Source organism: Sinohyriopsis cumingii, chromosome 17 (genome assembly GCF_028554795.1).
Source record: "Sinohyriopsis cumingii isolate HCF-2022 chromosome 17, ASM2855479v2, whole genome shotgun sequence".
Classification (NCBI taxonomy): domain Eukaryota; kingdom Metazoa; phylum Mollusca; class Bivalvia; order Unionida; family Unionidae; genus Sinohyriopsis; species Sinohyriopsis cumingii.
In genome coordinates, this window is record NC_142977.1 from 76,844,814 (window position 1) to 76,862,831 (window position 18,018).

The following is an 18,018-nucleotide window of genomic DNA, read 5'->3' on the forward strand; positions in this document are numbered from 1 at the left end:
CTAAAGTAGTATGGACATAATATGATATAAATAACGGGAAGAAGAAAACAATATTTTAAAAATAAAGTGAGATAAAAAGTCATTGAACGAGATAACAAAGCGACGAGAATGCGTTTAAAATGTTATCCAAAATTATAACTTATTGATTATTTATATGTATGCAAGCATTATAAATGTACGTATTATTTTGCATACAATATTGATATAATAGTCAAAATGTTTCTTCAAGGTATACGTTTTCTCTTCTATAAGTCGGTCTCTTTCTGTCTGTATTTTTAATAATGAATATAAATAGAATTATTTACAAAGTACACAGAACATTTCACAATTTAATCGAGATCATAACCTTCAAGGCTTTTCACTCTTTGACCTAAATCTTGAATTACAAGATTTTAACTCTTTATCTTAAACTTGACCTACTAGGTTTTAAATGTTTGGCCCAAAGCTTTTCCTTATACCTTTTACAATTTGGATCAATAACCTGACACACATATTCTAATGCTTTGGATCCAAAATTTTAAAGACGAGGTTTGTAGCCTTTGATCCAAAATGTGACCGACACCTGGATTTTAAACTTGAACTGCAAGGTTTTAAAAATTGTGATGACAAACATGACATATATTGTTGCAGACTTGTGATGTAAACCTAGAAATACAGAGTTTAAAGCTTCTTATCTGAAACTTAAGGTGCAATTTTCTATATATTGGAGAGCTAATCGGTACGACACATGACACTCGGGACAATACACTTTTGTTCTACAACCCGACATTCAAAGTTTTCTCTTTGTTCTTATATTTCCGTATGACTGAAAATTCATTACAGGAGAACATTGAAAAATCTACCACCCCAAGAGACCCAGTTAGTTGGTTTGAGAACTTGATAGTGAACGATATCAAATATTATTTTAAATCACAGATATCGGCTGAAGCTTAAATACGATATTCTTATATATTTGCGGTTTTATTTATGGTTAAATTGTTTTATATTTTGCTTCTGCAAATGATCTCTTTGTATATGAGACAAACTGATGTATTCTTCTGTAATTGGATACAGGTTATAAAACGTGACAAGACGTGGCTAAAATTTTGATTGTCTTATCTTATACTGGAGGCAACTGCGTGCCGACCTATTAGGTTGTGTAGGCTAAATATAGGAAGGACGGAGTTAAAGTTTGATATGTAATAAAATCTATCTCGTCGACAGGTTTTCTCCTTGCCTTATATTAGACATATAATAAAATATCGCGCGAGTCCCTAAATAATGAACAGTAAGTAAACATTTCTTAATGTTTTTATCTTCTAATGAATGTTACAATGTATCGCCTGACACACTAATTAACCGTTTACTTAACTTGCTTCAGTGCAACTGTTAAAACTGAATTGTCATGTTGGTTTTTTCTGTATTGACAGATTACGCCTTGAAAATATGTTTCGCTGTGAGCATTCTCTTTGTTGACGAGGGTAAGTGAAACCATACACATACCTGGAATTATTCAATCGTCATTATAAGCTACGTACTTAACAAAAGAAAAGAACAGAAAGATTTATTTTGTTACTTTGTATAATATTTCTATAGCGTGCCATTACTTAGTTTTGCAACACAACGTTAATGCTATCATTGCATACATAGTTACTACTATATCCCCGACCCAGAGGTATATATTAGGTTTATTTACGATTGTGATGAAGATGTCTGTAACATATTTTGAAATATTTGGGGAAACACGATGATACTATTCAAGCATAGATTCTCGTTAACGCATTGTATCGTTGATTTTTTTTAAAAATGTATTACGATATGGATAGTTGGTTTGTCTCAGGTTACACCATGGTTTTACAATTTTACGTCAGCTCCTCCGCCCTTCTGTCCCATATCTTCTTCACTGAACAACACAGATTCACAAAGTCTTTTTGAATTATAGACTGTTCACTTCTTTATATAAATTGTATAATCTTTTAGTCTATGGTCTACTACAATGTAGGATTTGCCATGGTGCTAAACACCTGGATGGCTGCCATACCTTTGCAACGTGTTCTTCCGACGAGGTATGCTACGCACCTACAAGTCTTAATTAACAATCATAGACATAAGAGAGTTTCTGGAGGCGTAATTATCTCCCTTGAAAAAGGTAGTGTGTCAGCCATGATATTAGTATTACGTTATCACTGGAACTAAGCCAATCAAACACCGCTATCGAACTCATAACAGTGGATGCAAGACTCACAAGTCATCCTTTATGGTCTTTTGGTCTTTTCATTGTGAAAAATCATAATAGTGACTCATTTAATTGTTTAAAGCTAATTATGCATTACTAAATATTTCTAATAGCGTGTCATTTAATTGTTTAATGGTAAATATGCATGACTAAAAAGTCCTAATAGCGTGTCATTTAATTGTTTAAAGCTAAATATTCATTATTAAAAAGTCATAATAGAGTGTCATTTAATTGTTTGAAGCTAACAATGTATTCCTAATAGCACTTGGAAATATATTCACAATATGTTTCAAGGTTTATTTTGAGAAATTCTGCGCTAACAGAATTTGGCAATTTTAAGTCAAAAGTAGAGAAATACCGGAAGAAACATGTAATTTCGTCTACAGGAAACGGGACCTACCTGTTCATAATCCGGATATTTAAAGTTTGGAATCGAGCGATTTGATTTCAAGTAGTCCAAATGCACCATAAATAGTGGTATTTTAAGACAAAAAGATACGAACATGAAAAATGTTCACGACCATTTGCAGCAAATTTAATAATGAGGCAGAAGGTGGACTCAAGAGATTGCACTCGTAGGATGTGAGTAGTAGCCATTATAAATTGCCCTCAATTCCGTGGTTGCTGTTGCATCATTATAACTTCGTTATTATAATAATTTTGTCACAGTAAAGTAAGTTTTTCATTAAAGGTTGTGGCAATTACATTGATGTTTACATAATTAAATTTTTAACATATACAGCCTGCTGTATGTCCGCCAAAACATTTTTGTCTCGGTCGGCATAATCTGTATCTGCTTTGAGAATTTGCACATATCAATTTAGGGAAAATGCAGTAAACGTTTGGCTTCTTTGATTTACATATATGTCTGGGGAAAATTCAGTAAAAATCCTAGGAAAAAAGTTTAATAATTTCCTTGCCCGGGTCCCGATATAGGTAATGTCATATACTCTATGTCTTGTGATGAGCTCTGTCCATCATAAGAAACTTGTATAAACTTAAGCACCAAGAATTGCTTTAAACATGATCCAAGTTAAAGATAATTGTTTTTTTTTTTGTTAGTCATTTTATCATAATGTATACAGTTGATACAAATTAAGAACAATATATTAAGCAGTCGGTGTCTTACAGAAATTATTATTAGTTTGGAAATTTGAAAAAAAGAAGAATAGATCAACGACAAGAAAGAAAAAAAAGACATTAAGTAGGCTGCTACTAGAATATAGCAGAATATTTTAAAACCGAATGTTTGAACATCTACATTATCCAGCCCAGGTAGGTCCTCAAACATCTATTATTTATCTACGTTCCAGTATTGTTACATGGATTTCAAGACTATGGATGGTTTGCATTACCAATATTGGGGAGGATGTAGATCCAGAGATGTAAGTTTTTCCAGTCTTCAAATTATTCCTATCTTAGAAATAGTTACTTGATAAAGTGTCTTTCCAAATACATTCTCATCTTCGCACGAGCACACTTAAAACGTCTTACCGAAAACACTCCGTCGTAGCTACAACTCCCTGAACAAGTGTATTAACCACAAAAATTGATTTTAGCCATCAGGTTCACGTTTCATTCAAAATGCTTTTATATTTCTGTTGAGTGGTGGTATGGGACTAGGCTGGAAGATATATATCTTGTACTAGCTCTTTCTATTAGAAACACGGAAGTTAGAGTTCAGCAAACATGAAATATGTTTAATGTAATATATATTATGAAGAAATTGATATAGTATGTACACTGATCGACTGAATCATTGTATATGCTACCTGGTCCTTCAGAGATGGGACTGGAAGCTGCATATATAAAGGTTAGATACAATAATTTGTCGTTTTCAGTTAATATAAAGTCTTCTGAAATACTGAAAATGGCACCAGGACAAAACGATACGGAACGGAAATGGTCTGGAGAAGGTGCAAACACGACACTGTACAACACTCCGACTATCATAACTGTATACAAACTGGACGAAACAAAGCAGGTGTAATGTTAGAATTTTGCACATTTATCTGCAGCATAACTAGTATGATTGACCGCATACGCTATGGGGTATACGGAATGAAATGGGAGGAGGCTAAACCAGGCCATGTTCCCTACCACAGTCGTGTTTAGCCATCGGTAATATAAAGTAAAACAAAAATCCAGGCTTATCACGACAAACCTTTGCTCGCTCATTTTCACTTCCTTGAGACCAACATTGATTTGGGAGACTAATAACTACCAAACCTGACCGATGATATTTATTTATTTCATTACTTAGAATATATATTGCATAGTTCATAACTTACATATAAGACCGTTGAGTTGTTCGGGAGGATCCAGTTGTGTTATTTTAATGATTGCTAAAAATGTGTGTACTCTGAACTTGATGTAGATTATGTTTCGAGCTGAAAACAGAAACTTCGATGACCAGTCTATTTTTGCAAGGTTTAGTTAACCTCGTGCAACATATAATTAAATTGCTGTCTTAAGATATGAAAATACACTACCGTCATGCAAACGTACACACCATTATACTTGATGCAGATGCTGCACATCTTTCCGAAGTACTTAAAGTAACACCAGAGTTTGGAAATAGCGTAAAGAAAAATGAAGGTTAAAATTAACAACAGCAATTCGATCAAAATCAGTAAGGTACCAATAACGATATCAAGTTTAAAAACTTCCAGGGGTGATACGTTTCGTGAATAAGTTTAATTTACACAAGGTTTAATGACATAGTAGAAGATATAACAGATTTGAACTGTTTTCTAGGTGATCCCTTTTTGTAATAACTGTAATGTAGAATGATTCTGATGACGTTGCGAGACATTCGTCTATTTATTTGGGAAATGGAGCAGCAATGCAAACTGAAACTGAATTTTCAAAAAAATTTATTCCATTCTCAGCAACGTATCTGATTGACTTTGCTAATTATGTCAATAATGTTTATACAATTTATACTTTCTCATTTGTGGATTTTTATTTGAGATGACATTTAAATTCATTTTACTGAAGAAAGGGATAAAGGAACTTCAGTGCTGTTATAGAGTATCTTAATTATATGACATGTGTATTATTTGTCTGTGATATCATCAAAATAAGGACAATGTAATAAGTTTAGGATGAATTATCATCCCTGAAAGTCTTTCAATCCTGGTAACTAAGACCTGACAGGTTTTCTATCACATTTTTACCTTGTTTATGTTATGATGTCATGTTTACTTTAATCATGTTTATTTCTTAACAAGAGTGTCCTTTTAATAACAATAGAATGGACCGATCAGTACCACAAAGATGTTGATATGATTTAATTTTGTATGTACAAATGAAAACATTTAACCACATGTAGTGGAAACATTGATTAACTGATTGTTTATTTTACGTCTCACGAGCACTGCAAGGCTATATAGCCTCACAAAAGGATATATGTCAAACACATCTCTAGTGCCATGAATTACTGAGGTAATTCTATTTGTAAAATTCTGTAAGACAGGTGCAAATGTATCATGATAACTAGGAACAATACGACAACGGGGGGGGGGGGGGGGGCATACATATCAGTTCACGAATCGATTCTTGGTGCATCTGAATCTGATTTAGATAAACATTGTAAACTTTTCTTCAAAACATTCATATTTCAAAAGCAAGAGTAGTTCGCACTGCAATCATTTTAACATCAGTAGTGAAGGGGCCTTCACTACTAACATCCCTCAGCATATAACAATGGCACTTGTCTAGACGTTAATGGGCCACTTTCAACGTCCAGTTGTAAAAGAACATTATTAAATGTGACATTGTTCCTAGACCTAAATGGATCACTTTAGACACCCAGTAGTACCCGAACACTATTAAATGTGACATTGTTCCTAGTCCTTAGTGGATCACATTCAATACCCATTAGTACCCAAACACTTCCGAACACTATTAAACGTGACATTGTTCCTAGACCTAAATGGATCACATCAAATGCCCAGTGGTACCCAAACACTATGAAATGTGACATTATTCTTAGACCTAAATGGATCACTTTAAACTGATATTAGTAGCCAATCACTTCCTAAGGTGTCATTAGTCGGTAACATTCCTTTCAGATTTGAAACAGGCCGACGTCACCGCCATCTTCAAAAATGTTATAAAAGCATACTATTCAATTATAGACTTGCCCCTCTAAACTTCTTGCTCGGTAAATTAACGGAACATATATTAGTAAATCTATAGCCCAATACCTTTTTAGTTATTCAAATGTACTAGTGCATTTTTACATGGATTTATGTCGATCCATTACGTAAACCCCAGGTTATTTAAGGCATTAAGTATGCTACCAGAGAAGAAAGAAGTATATATTGTTATATATATCTATATTTTATTGACTCAGGGTACATTATTTTTTATTTCATCTTCGTAAGTTTTACTAATGGTTGTAAACTGTATGGAATATTCTTTGTGATAAATCGTGTACGTGATTTGAATTGTTAAGAACGCAAATTGCGTAGATATATAAATATATCTTTAAGTACGTGTTGACAATTAGTACAAAAATATCTAAATAATAAGACTTAAAATGGCGCATATGGCGTAGTTTCTGTGTGTGTATGTTTGTGTTGTGTGTGTGTACGTGATATGGTTTTTTAATGTAGCTTCAACAAATTTCAGTCATATCGCTACGATGTCTGCAGTGTGGCAGTTTATAATGATGTCTTGAACTGGGGCATTATGCCGCAGAGATGTAGCATGATGTCCCACTCAGTCACATTATCATGACACCAGGCCGACTAGTCCTAACATAAACCTCTTAATGCTGAGCGCCATTTTTGCAAGTCTTTGGTATGACTCGGACGCGGATCGAACCCGCGACCTCCAGCGTACAGGGCGGACGCTCTAACCACTAGGCCGTAGGAACGGTCACTTTCTCAGTGACTGATGTGATATGGAACTTTCGAGAATAGTTATACGGTTTCTCATTGGTTGCTTTAGGTCACGGGAATATTGCTTAGTTCTTCAAATATCAATAGCGTATGTTGTCACGTGGAATCTATTGGAGAAGTATAATCGCAATATACTGCGTATATAAGGAGAAGGTTATGATATCAGATTATGGATCATTCACACTTTTCGTGTGCCTCATGTAAGTTTGCAGACGTGTTTTGTTATTTTCCGAGAGGAAAGCATTTGTTTGGACTGTTAAGTGGTGATAGAAAGTGCTTATTATTTGGACTATACTATCATTCTGGAACTGTTATAAATTATTCGAAAGAATTCTGGACAACGCCATATTGACAACGTGACGGTTCTTGTTTGGACGACCAGTACATAAATGTGATGAGTCCATTAAACTTTGAAAAGATCCTACTATTCCAATTGACTGTTCGGACTAAAAATACTCCAATTGACTGATCGGAGCAAAATAATCCAAATGACTCTTCGGACCAATAATACTACAATTGACTGCTTGGACCAATACTATTCTAATGACTGGTCGGACCATTACTACTCCAATTGACTGATCAGACCAAAAATGCTCGGACTGACAGGTCGGACCAACGGCTCATGAAAGTAGCGCAGGTGTTGGCCAAAGTTAACAATTAATATTAGATTGGGTGTTTACCGAAAATATCACGAATATACGTCTTGATATCGAACATGCGCTACATGAAATACACAAAAAAGGCAAACGCACTTCTTATTTCAGGTATTGCTGTTGTTTTCTTCATAAATCTTCCACTATGTTTAGAAATAGTACAATCGAAATCCGGCAGGGGTGATAAATTTTGACGTCTCTAAATATAACCTCCACTTCCAGGCACGTCAAGATTTAGGAGAAATATATAATTCGCGAATTTGGCTGGCTAACCACTTAGCTACCGCAACTTCAGGTAATGATGTTAACTTGTAAGAAGTTAATTATTAAAGTTTCTTGCCATTTTGGATAAGTCAATTATTGCTGATTATTTTAGATTTGTGCATCGTCAACCACCAATATAACTGACCCAGTGGCCTGCTCCAAATGCTGTGCAAGTTATGACTGCAACACACGACTCTGCGGTTTGTCTTCCATTAGTAAGTGACATTATTCTTTTAGGTCTTAATATGTGACGTGAACACAATGGTTCTGGTACTAATCCTCTCATCGAATCGGGCTGCATCGATTGTAGTCTTGTGTCCCAGGCAAAGGTACATTACTTACTTTAGCTTCTGACAACTTTCATGTGTTGATGTGACGTATAAAATAATGCACACTCAGAACTTAACGTCTATACGCTTCAACTTGTCTTTGCTTTATCTTCATTGCTTCCTTTGTCTTTTAGAGACAAGTGTGTTCGTATTGTTTAAGGTGCTCGAATTTACAGATCACTCACACATCTCACCTCTGTCCGCGTGTGTTCGTGTCTCGGTTCCATCAACGTGGATATATCTCACCTGTGTCTGCGTGTGTTCGTGTCTCGGTTCTATCAACGTTGGGATGCGAGAAAGCTGTACATTAGCTTCCTGTAGATAGGTGGTTCTTCGCTGAGACTTCCTGCACCAAATATATTGGCGGTCATGTATAGCCTATCATCTATTCAAAAATATCCTTAAACCACACCAAACAAACAAGATTTTTCTTTTACTAGTTCTGTTTCAAAGTTCCAAAATGGTTGCATATATTTTGATTTTTGTTGTTGTTGAGTTTAATTATAGTGGCGTGCGCACAACTGTGCATGTGCCACTTGTTTCTGACTGCACCGCAACCTGCTAGCTGTTCCTGGGGAAGGGAATGGTGCCACCTCCCCCAGGTTTTTATGGGTTCAAGGAACCCTGATAGTTTGGCCTCAATCTGTGGGTCCATAAAGGTCCCTTATAGTTGAATGGTTGGGTTTCATTAGTGGGAAGGACAGCTCGGGAACGGTCCTGGCTGCTTTACATCGCTGGTGTCTTGCTGCATTTGCCAGGTGTTTCTTGCGATTTTTTTTTCTTGAAAATGTTCTAAAAATGGTGGGTGTTCTATGCTGTTTATAGAAGTTGTTAGTAGAAATGGTGTATTAAGAGAGGTTTTCAAGGTTATTATGGTATTACTAGTCGAGGTGTTTAGCGTGTGCTTCCTACGTTATGTTATTTATATGTTTTTAGATATTGCCTCTTTAAATTATTTATTTATTAATGTTTTTAGAGATTCAATGTTATTTATACTTTATTTAGCAAGAGACGGGAGTCCTAGCCGATTACACGGTTCGTTAAGGACATCTAGGACCAGAGTCCTAGCTGATTACTCGGTTCGTTAAGGACATCTAGGATATCCGATTTTGCGGTTTCCTTAGTTTTTTATAGGTACTTCATAAGTGAATTATTTATTAATATTTTTATAAAATTGAATGATATGTTATGGGTTTTTATGTGGTGGCTTCTAAATTTATTTAGCTGGTTACTGGGTCTTTTGGTTTTGTGGGGATAGTAATTATATTTTGTTCCTAAGCCCTGCTGAGTCTATGAATTTATTTATATTTTTATATGCTGATTGTTTATTTTTATTAGAGTCCATAAGTAACTCTGGGTATGTGTGCGGTGATCCGATCTCTTTGTGGTTTTGATAAATATTTTCCGAGCGGGTTGATATTTTTTGCATATATTGAATACGTGGTGTAGATCTTCGGTGGTGTGGCAGTTAAAGCAGTTAATGGTTGCTGGTTCGGGTCATATAAACCTTCCAAAACTGCTTGCTAGTTTAGTTTTTCCAGTTATTATCCTGTTTATGGTTTTCTGTTCTAAATAGGTACCATTAGGTAGCTGTATGTTCCTATATACGGTTTTTGGGGTTTCATGGTACTTTTTACCTTTTGTGGAGGAGTTCCAAAAATCTTGCCATGTTTGGTCTATATATGTTTGTGCGAAGCTTAGTGCTTCTGTAGAGCTATAGTCAAGCTTGATAGAGTTTTGATCTCCTAGTTTGGTTTGTGCAATTGTTTCTGCTGTTTCGTTGCCAGAGATTCCAATGTGCGACGGTATCCACATGAGGTCAGTTAGCTCGACTAATTGATGTGCTGTGGTGTTATCGTCGATTAATTGGCATGCTCTGTCCAGGAATTGTTCTCTAGAGTGTGTAGTGCGATTTTGGATCGATTTGATAACGCTTAGGGATTCGCTTATAATGACTGCTTTAGGTATTTGGTTGTCTTTGATCCATTGTAGTGATTCAAGTATAGCCCAGAATTCAGTGGTGTAAATGGAGCAATAGTCAGGTAATCTGGATCCCGTTTGTACATTGAATTGAGGGATAACTATTGCTGCTGTTCTAGGTGGGTTATTTGTTTTTGACCCATCGGTATATATTTTAACATAGTCCGGGTATTTTTGGTTGATTTCGTTTACCAGGACAGGTTTTAGTAAGTTTTCTTGTCCTTCTTTATTGCCTAATTTGGTAGCTTCAATGTTAATCCTTGGTGGTTTTTGTAACCATGGTGATTTGTTCTGGTATGTTTTGTTTGTTACCTGTTTTTTAGTAGAGGTAACTTTTCTCTTAGTTCAAGGATTACTTTGCCACTTGGTGTGGTGGGTATGATTTTGGGTTTGAAGACAACTTTACACTTGTTTATAGCTATTTTGGTAGGATGGTTGTCTGGGTGGGTATCTAATCCAATGGAGTATCGGAGGAGCAGTTCTTGCGTACGTAATTTTAAGGGTAGTTCTCCTGTTAGTGTTTGTAGTTCTTCTAATGATGTTGAGGGGAGTGTTCCTGTGCATAATAGTAAGGCTTTTCTCTGGATAGTGTCAAGTTTTTGTAGTACAGGTTGCTTGGCAACCGTAATCCAGTTTTGATCTAATTTGGGTTTTATATATCGTGAGGAGGGTTTCCTGGTTGGATCCCCCGTCAGTCCCTGTGATGTTCCTGAGTAAATTGAGATATTTGTTACAATTCTGGATGAGTTGTTCAATGTGCTATTTCCATGTGAGGTGGTTGTCAAAGAACATTTCTAGGAATTTTACTACTGTTACGTATTTGATTAATTGATTTTGTATATAGAAGTTTGGATAGACTAGGTTGTTATTTCGTTTGGGGGTGAATATGATTGCCACAGTTTTTTCATGAGATATTTTGAAATCCCATTTGTCCGCCCATCTCCCTATGTTGTCTAGGCTCTGCTGGATTTCTTTAACTACTATGTTATTGGCAGGATTTCCATTCCTCCATATGCCACTATCATATGCGAATTGTGACAAGTTTATTTTTGTGGAGGCTGCATTGAGGTCAAGGTCCTTTACCATTAGGTTGAATAGTAGGGGACTTAGTACACTGCCTGGCGGTGTTCCATTTTCAAGTGAATATTTTTCCGAATGGGTGTTGTCTATTCTTGTAGTACTTTTCCGGCCTGTGATGAAATCGCCAATCCAGTTGAACAAGCGTCCAGTTATTCCAAATTGGTTTAATTTTGCCATTAGTCCATTGGTCCGTACTAGGTCGAACGCTTTTTCTAGGTCTCGAAAAACCGCTATGAGGTTGCGATCGGTTTTCCTATGTGCGTTAAAAGCGAGTTTGATGTCTTTTTCCAATGGTGGACCGTTTGTTCCGAAAGCCACATTGATTTATGGAGAATAGGTTATTGGTTTCTAGGTGGTGTTTTAACCTATTTGCGATTATTGTCTCTATTATTTTGCAAATATTGTTTGTAAGGGAGATGGGTCGGTACGAATTTATGTTGTTGGGATCTTTACCTAGCTTGGTGATTGGTATTATTATGGCCTGTTTCCATATGGGGGGTAGTTGGTCTTTATCCCATATCCTATTAAAGACTTTGATTATGGCTATTGATATATTGATATGTAGTTTTTTTGTACATAATGTAACCTAACTGATCCTTACTATGGGATGTTTCGTTTTTGGATCGTAGGGCTATCTCCCATTCATGTACTGTGATGTCGCTATTTAGGAGAGATTCTTTTGTTCCTTGGTCTTAAAACATTTGAGGTTGGGTTTCCCCCATTAGTTTTTTGCGTTCTTGAAAGTTTCTGGTGTGATTATTGTTGCCACTCATGTTCGAAAAATGCTTCGCTAGGAGGTCTGCTTTATCTTTGTTATGGCATTTTTAATTTTTGGGGCTGAGGCAGTTGCTTTCCCATTTATGGCTTTTATCTTGTCCCATATTTGTTCTGAGTTTGATTTTAGACTCAGTTTAGAGCAAAAAGTTTGCCATAGATTAATTTTAGCAGTTTTTATAGCTTGTTTTAGTGCTTTTTCTTTATCTTTATATTGCAATAGATAGAATTTTTGGTGCGTTTATATTTATTTAAGGCCCTTTTCTTTTCTTTATGTGCTATAGTACACTGTTTAGTCCACCATAGTACAGAGATTTTATTTTGGATATTAGTTGTCTTTGGGATGCATCGGTTAGCTGCCTCTATAATTGTGTCTATGTTATCATAATACATGTCAATACTTGGGCTTTCAAAGTTATCTGGATTTACTCTAGCTAGTAATAATTGGAATTGGTCCCAATCTGCTTGTTGGTACCTCCATTTAGGTGGGGTTTCGTTCGGAATGTGTTGAGTTTCTGTTTGAATATTGATTGCGATGGGGAAATGGTCACTTCCTAACGTATCTTCCTAATCCACCCACCAATTTGTGATTTGAGCCAATTATGGGGTAGTGATGGTTAGGTCTATGGCTAAGAGAGTGCCAACCTCAGGGTTTAATCTAGTGTTCGACCCGTCATTTAAGATGACCAGATTGTTATCAGTTATCCATTTTTCAACCATTTTCCCTCTTTGATCTTTCTTTTTACCTCCCCATAATTCACTGTGTGCGTTGAAGTCGCCACAGATCATTAGATTGTTGTTGTTGTTATTAGTGATTGCCCTTAGTGAGATTAGGTTGGTAGAGCAGAAGGTACCCCCTGGGTCGTATGCATTTATTATTTGAATTTCCTATATTTATCATTACTGACATTCTATTATTGATGTTTATGTTAGGGGGTGCTTCTATTATTTCATAGTAGATTAGTGTATCTATCAAAAAAAATTGCTAGTCCACCCCCTTTCTGCTCCATGGGTCTGTTTTTAAAGATTCCCTGGGTATAGCCTTGGAGTTTGGGCAGGCGTTTGTGTTCCTCTGTTATGAGGGTTTCCTGTAGGCAGATTACGTCTGGTTTTACGGACGTATTATTCAGTTGCAGTTCTGATAGGTTTTTTTAAAGATTCCTCTGCAGTTCCATTGCCAGATGGTGATTTTATTATTTTTTGGTCCAATCAGCTAGTATGGTGAAAATGGCTTTGAGGGTTCTCATTATGCAATGAGATCTTGTATTAGGGTTCCTGTTGTTAGGTTCATTACTTCCTGCATTAATTCTGTGTTGGGTATGTGTTAGGTTTGGTGATGTTTGGGGTGACAGTTTTGTTTGTATCTGGAGTGTTATCAGGGTGGTCTTGGATTGTTACAATGTGGATTGTAGTTTTTGGTTCTTTTGTTTCCTGATTCAAGGGTATGTTTTGTGGTGCAATGTTTCCCCTTCTGATTCTATGTGGAGAGTTTTGGTGCTCAATGATTGTTTCAGAGATAGATTTTGGTGTGTTGGGGTTGTTTCTACAGATAATGTTTTTGGCAGAATGGTAGGTGAGGTGTTTTTCGTTCATTAAATCCACTATTTGTTTCTCTTTTATTGCAAATCTGCATTCTGCCGATCTAGGATAATGGTTTTCTTTACAGTTAGCACATTTTTGTTTAATTGTGTGGCATTCTCCTTTGTGTTGACCTCCGCAGTACTTACATCTTTGTTTGAATCTACATCTGAGGGCATAGTGTCCCCAGTGCAGGCATTTGGTGCAAAATTTTGGCCTATTTATGTAGTTTTCCAAATTATGGTACACTCCTGACTGTCCTAGTTTTATTATTGAGGGTATTGGCTCGGTAGCCTCTATAACTTGTCCCTTGTGATTTTTAAGATGATAGACTTTGGTGGTCTGTGTTTCATTTACTGTGAGTTTATGAAGTATGAGTTCATTGCTTATGTCCTTATTGTATCCGTTTAGTGCTATTAGTTCTTTTAAAGAAAGTGGTTTTAATGGGTTCAGCCAGATTAGTTGTGGTGTCACTGTGTTTGGAGTTCGAAGTTACTCGTGTTTTCCTCTGAGTGCTATGGTGTCTCTCTACTTTGATCTTTATTGGGCCTATAGTTTCAATTTGCATGCATTTTTCCACCTGTTGAATTGTGCAGCATTGGACAAATCAGGTAGTTTCGCCTTGGTCTTATCAGTTTGAATTGTCCAGTGTGAATTTTGGCCAGTGCTCTCATAATACTATTGGTACTTAGACTAGTAAGTCTGTTGCACCTGCTGCTTATGTATATGGTGTGTTCGATGGAATGATAATTGTAAAGTTTGTTTTGGGGGTTCTGTTGTTTTATTTCCTGTTCTGAGTTAACTTTACTTGTGGGGGGTTTTGGTTGTTTGGGGATTTTAGCGGGCCCTTGCCTTTACCTACGTATGCGTTTTGGGGGTTTTGGGTTGTTTGGGGTCTTTGGGTTGCCTTATTAGTGATGCTGCTTGGTAGTTTGGTAGTGTCTAATTCATTGGATTTGTTCCCATAGTTTGGTGGTTCCTTTGCTGTTATTATCCCAGATGGTCTAGGAGTTTGGCTTGAGTGTATAGTTTCTTTCCTAATGTTTTGATTTATTGCTTTTTGCTTGATTTCCTGTTGTTGGTTTGTTTGCATGTTTCTAGGACTGGTTATTTCATTTTTGGTGAATTTTAGGGTGCTGGTTATGGTTATGTGGTCTAATTGTGGGAAGTTTAAGGTATGTAGGTTACTGTAAAATTCATTTGTTAGGTTTGGAATAGTGGTGTCTATATCTTCATTTGTGTGGTTTTTCCGCTTCTCTGAAGAGGATTGGCGATAGTATTGGCATTGTATTTATATTGTTCCCTGGAGTGTAGTTTTGTATTTCTAGTAGTTTCTGTTGGTTGGGGGTGGGGGTGGTAGTTATGTCTGCTGGTTTTTGGTTTGTTTGGTCTGTGTTTGCGACCAGAATTTGGGGTCCCAGTGTGATGTTGGTTGAATTGGAGTTTGCTGTGGTTGGTACGACTTGCGTTAATCGTGCTTGTTTTACATGCTTTATTATTGCTGTTTGTAGCTGTGATACATCCATTATTTTTACTGATTTATTGATAGGGTTGTTTGGTGGCTTGTGTGTTTGCGTGTTTGGATTGAATAGAGCCATTTGTTTGGACCTATTTTGCATTCTTCTACTTAAACTGAGTCTAGCACTGAATGATGACTTATCTTTTGTTTTTTTCCTAATGCCCAGTCTGCTCCTCCGCTTCAAGTCTCTCCTTTGTTCCTTTGTTTTCTGTTACGTGTTCTTTTCGTTCCTTTGTTCTGTGCAATTCCTTTGCTCACGGCTTGGCGGGTTGCTATTCGTTTCCTCTTCTTGGTATTATTTCTTTGTTCTTGTTTTCCTGTTCCTTTATTCTGTGTTAATTGGTGATGGTGGTGGCAGCACTCAGTAGAACTTTTAAAATTATACACCAAGCCGGTTTTACACAGTAAACAAATCAAGCAAATTGAGAGATATTTTTCAAACATGACGTTGATATATTTTGATGAATGAGGAAATGTGCATCTTAGGAGATTTGTCTTCCCGGTTCTTTAATTTCGATAGATTAAAATTCTTAAAATTAAACGTTTGTATCTTCTGTTATATTGGATAAATATGCACCCAACGAGCGTACAAAGTGAGACAATTTATCAAATTTAATTACATGTTATACAAAGGGTCAGTATGGGAACTAAGAAATTATTAAATGTATTATGCATCGACATTGTTGATATTCATTTACACTAAGAATATTATAACAAAATCCAAATTTTAAAAATCATATTATGTCCAAGTTTTGACAGGTACTTGGAATGTGTAACAATGCATTAATTTCTAAAATGCCAGTTAAAGCATCAGTGCCCATGGAAATAATAATACAAAATGATACAAATAATACAAAAAATATCTTATATTATGACCAAGCAGTTTATGTTTTACTGTGACAATACTTGATTTGCGGTCGTAATCTGTATTATTGTTTTATTCTACTTTATTCTTTGGCTTATTCCATAGAAAACTATAAACGGCTTTCTGTCAAATGTCGTATAGAAATCAATTTATACTGTCAGTGGCGTTGAAACAGAAGCGAAAGCGCCACCTTAGGAGCGGTTTGACATGTGCAGACTGGAGTGCCGCCGACGATGGGTATGGGCGTACTGACGCTTACAAAATAAAACCAAATGGAATCGGACCGATGGCTTCGGCGTACGCTTTATTTAGGAAGCATGTTAACTAACAATGTCTCAGTTTCATTATTCTACTCTTTATATAATTTATATATTTTTCTTTGGCAGTAGTGCAACATGCATCTTTACTAGCATCTCCTGCTCGGAAAGGTTTCGTTTGCTTTGTTTCTATATCTTGTATATGCTTCATATCTCATATGTTATTGTTTCAGACAACAACACACACTGTCTTTCTTGTCCACAAGGATTGGATAATTTACTTCATTGTAATAATGTAGCAACCTGTGCCGATAACACTGGTCAACAGTGAAATCATTACTGACTTGAAAAGGCCCTAATCTGTAGTATTTTGGTGTGCCGAACACGAATATAACCGTGAAAAATTTGTATTGGCTCTCGTTTTGAAGATATTCATATACCTCATTTTCTATGTTTCACTGTGTAAATTTCTCCAGTAGGACTGCAGCAACATCCGGAATAATGATGTAACATTGCATAATACCATCATGCTCACATCATCCACAGTTGATTGCATCATTTTCTGATGCAATGCAATACTAATGCCATGCGGCTGCTGAAGTAAGTTGACGTCAGCAGTGTACTATACATGTGTAGGCCTATTATACTAATGCCAGGCGGCTGCTGAAGCTGACGTAAGCAGTGTACTATATAAAGCCCAATCAGATAGGTTCAGCATTTAAAATATTTTAGACGTTGTGCGAGACAGTTCAAGCTACTGTTACATAAAACTTATTATTTTATCCATTTACGTACAATAAAGAACAGTAATGCCTCGAAAGTGTGTTAATACCGCGGACAATTTTTGCTATATTTGTGGGGAAGTGACATTTGCCAACCAGATGAAAAGGATCAATTCTCAAGTGAAGAAGGCATATCATCTTTACTTCGGATGCAAGGTTGGTGACCAAGACAAGCCTTGGGCTCCGCATATATGCTGTGCTACATGTACAACACAGCTTTCACAGTGGTTGAATTGCAAAAGGTCATCAATGCCGTTTGCAGTCCCAATGGTGTGGAGAGAGCCAAGCAACCACCTAAATGACTGTTACTTCTGCTTGGTTCCTCCTCTTTCCGGCGGAATAACGAAGCGAAAGAAGTCGAGAATAGTCTACCCAAACATTCCGTCTGCATTGAGACCAGTTCCACATGGTGAGGGACTTCCTTTTCCAGAACCTCCAGCAGAATATTCTCTTGATTCATCTGACGAAGACAAAGGTGAGTCGACCTGTTCTTCTCCTGGTCCATCAGCATGCAGTGATCCAGATTTTCACTGTGGTGCATCATCAACCCCACACAGAATAACACAGGAAGAACTAAATGACCTGATTCGTGATTTGGACTTATCAAAGAACAAGGCAGAATTGCTAGGATCAAGACTCCAACAATGGAATCTTCTAGAAGAAGATGTCACAATTACTGCATATCGAAAGCGCCACCAGCAATTGGAGCCTTTCTTCAGAAAGGAAAGCAATCTGATATTCTGTTCCGATATTGAGGGCCTCATGAATGCTTTAAAAATCACTCATGACCCACAAGAATGGAGACTATTTGT

At 36.5% G+C, this 18,018-nt stretch overlaps 1 protein-coding gene across 1 annotated transcript; it reads left to right on the forward strand.

Annotated features, from left to right (window-relative positions):
* The first annotated feature begins 1,153 nt into the window (after window positions 1–1,153).
* Window positions 1,154–16,755, forward strand: LOC149779272 (uncharacterized). Its single transcript, XM_089938417.1, has 6 exons — window positions 1,154–1,267; window positions 1,410–1,460; window positions 1,960–2,045; window positions 3,529–3,600; window positions 8,155–8,257; window positions 16,658–16,755. Exons 1-6 carry the CDS (start codon window positions 1,261–1,263, stop codon window positions 16,753–16,755), a joined length of 417 nt encoding a protein of 138 aa, XP_089794543.1. The 5' UTR covers window positions 1,154–1,260.
* Window positions 16,756–18,018: the final 1,263 nt, after the last annotated feature.

Coding starts and splice junctions, on each gene's coding strand:
- LOC149779272 (XM_089938417.1), top strand. Junction 2,046..3,528: donor CAACGTGTTCTTCCGACGAG/GTATGCTACGCA, acceptor TCTACGTTCCAG/TATTGTTACATGGATTTCAA. Junction 8,258..16,657: donor CTGCGGTTTGTCTTCCATTA/GTAAGTGACATT, acceptor TTATTGTTTCAG/ACAACAACACACACTGTCTT.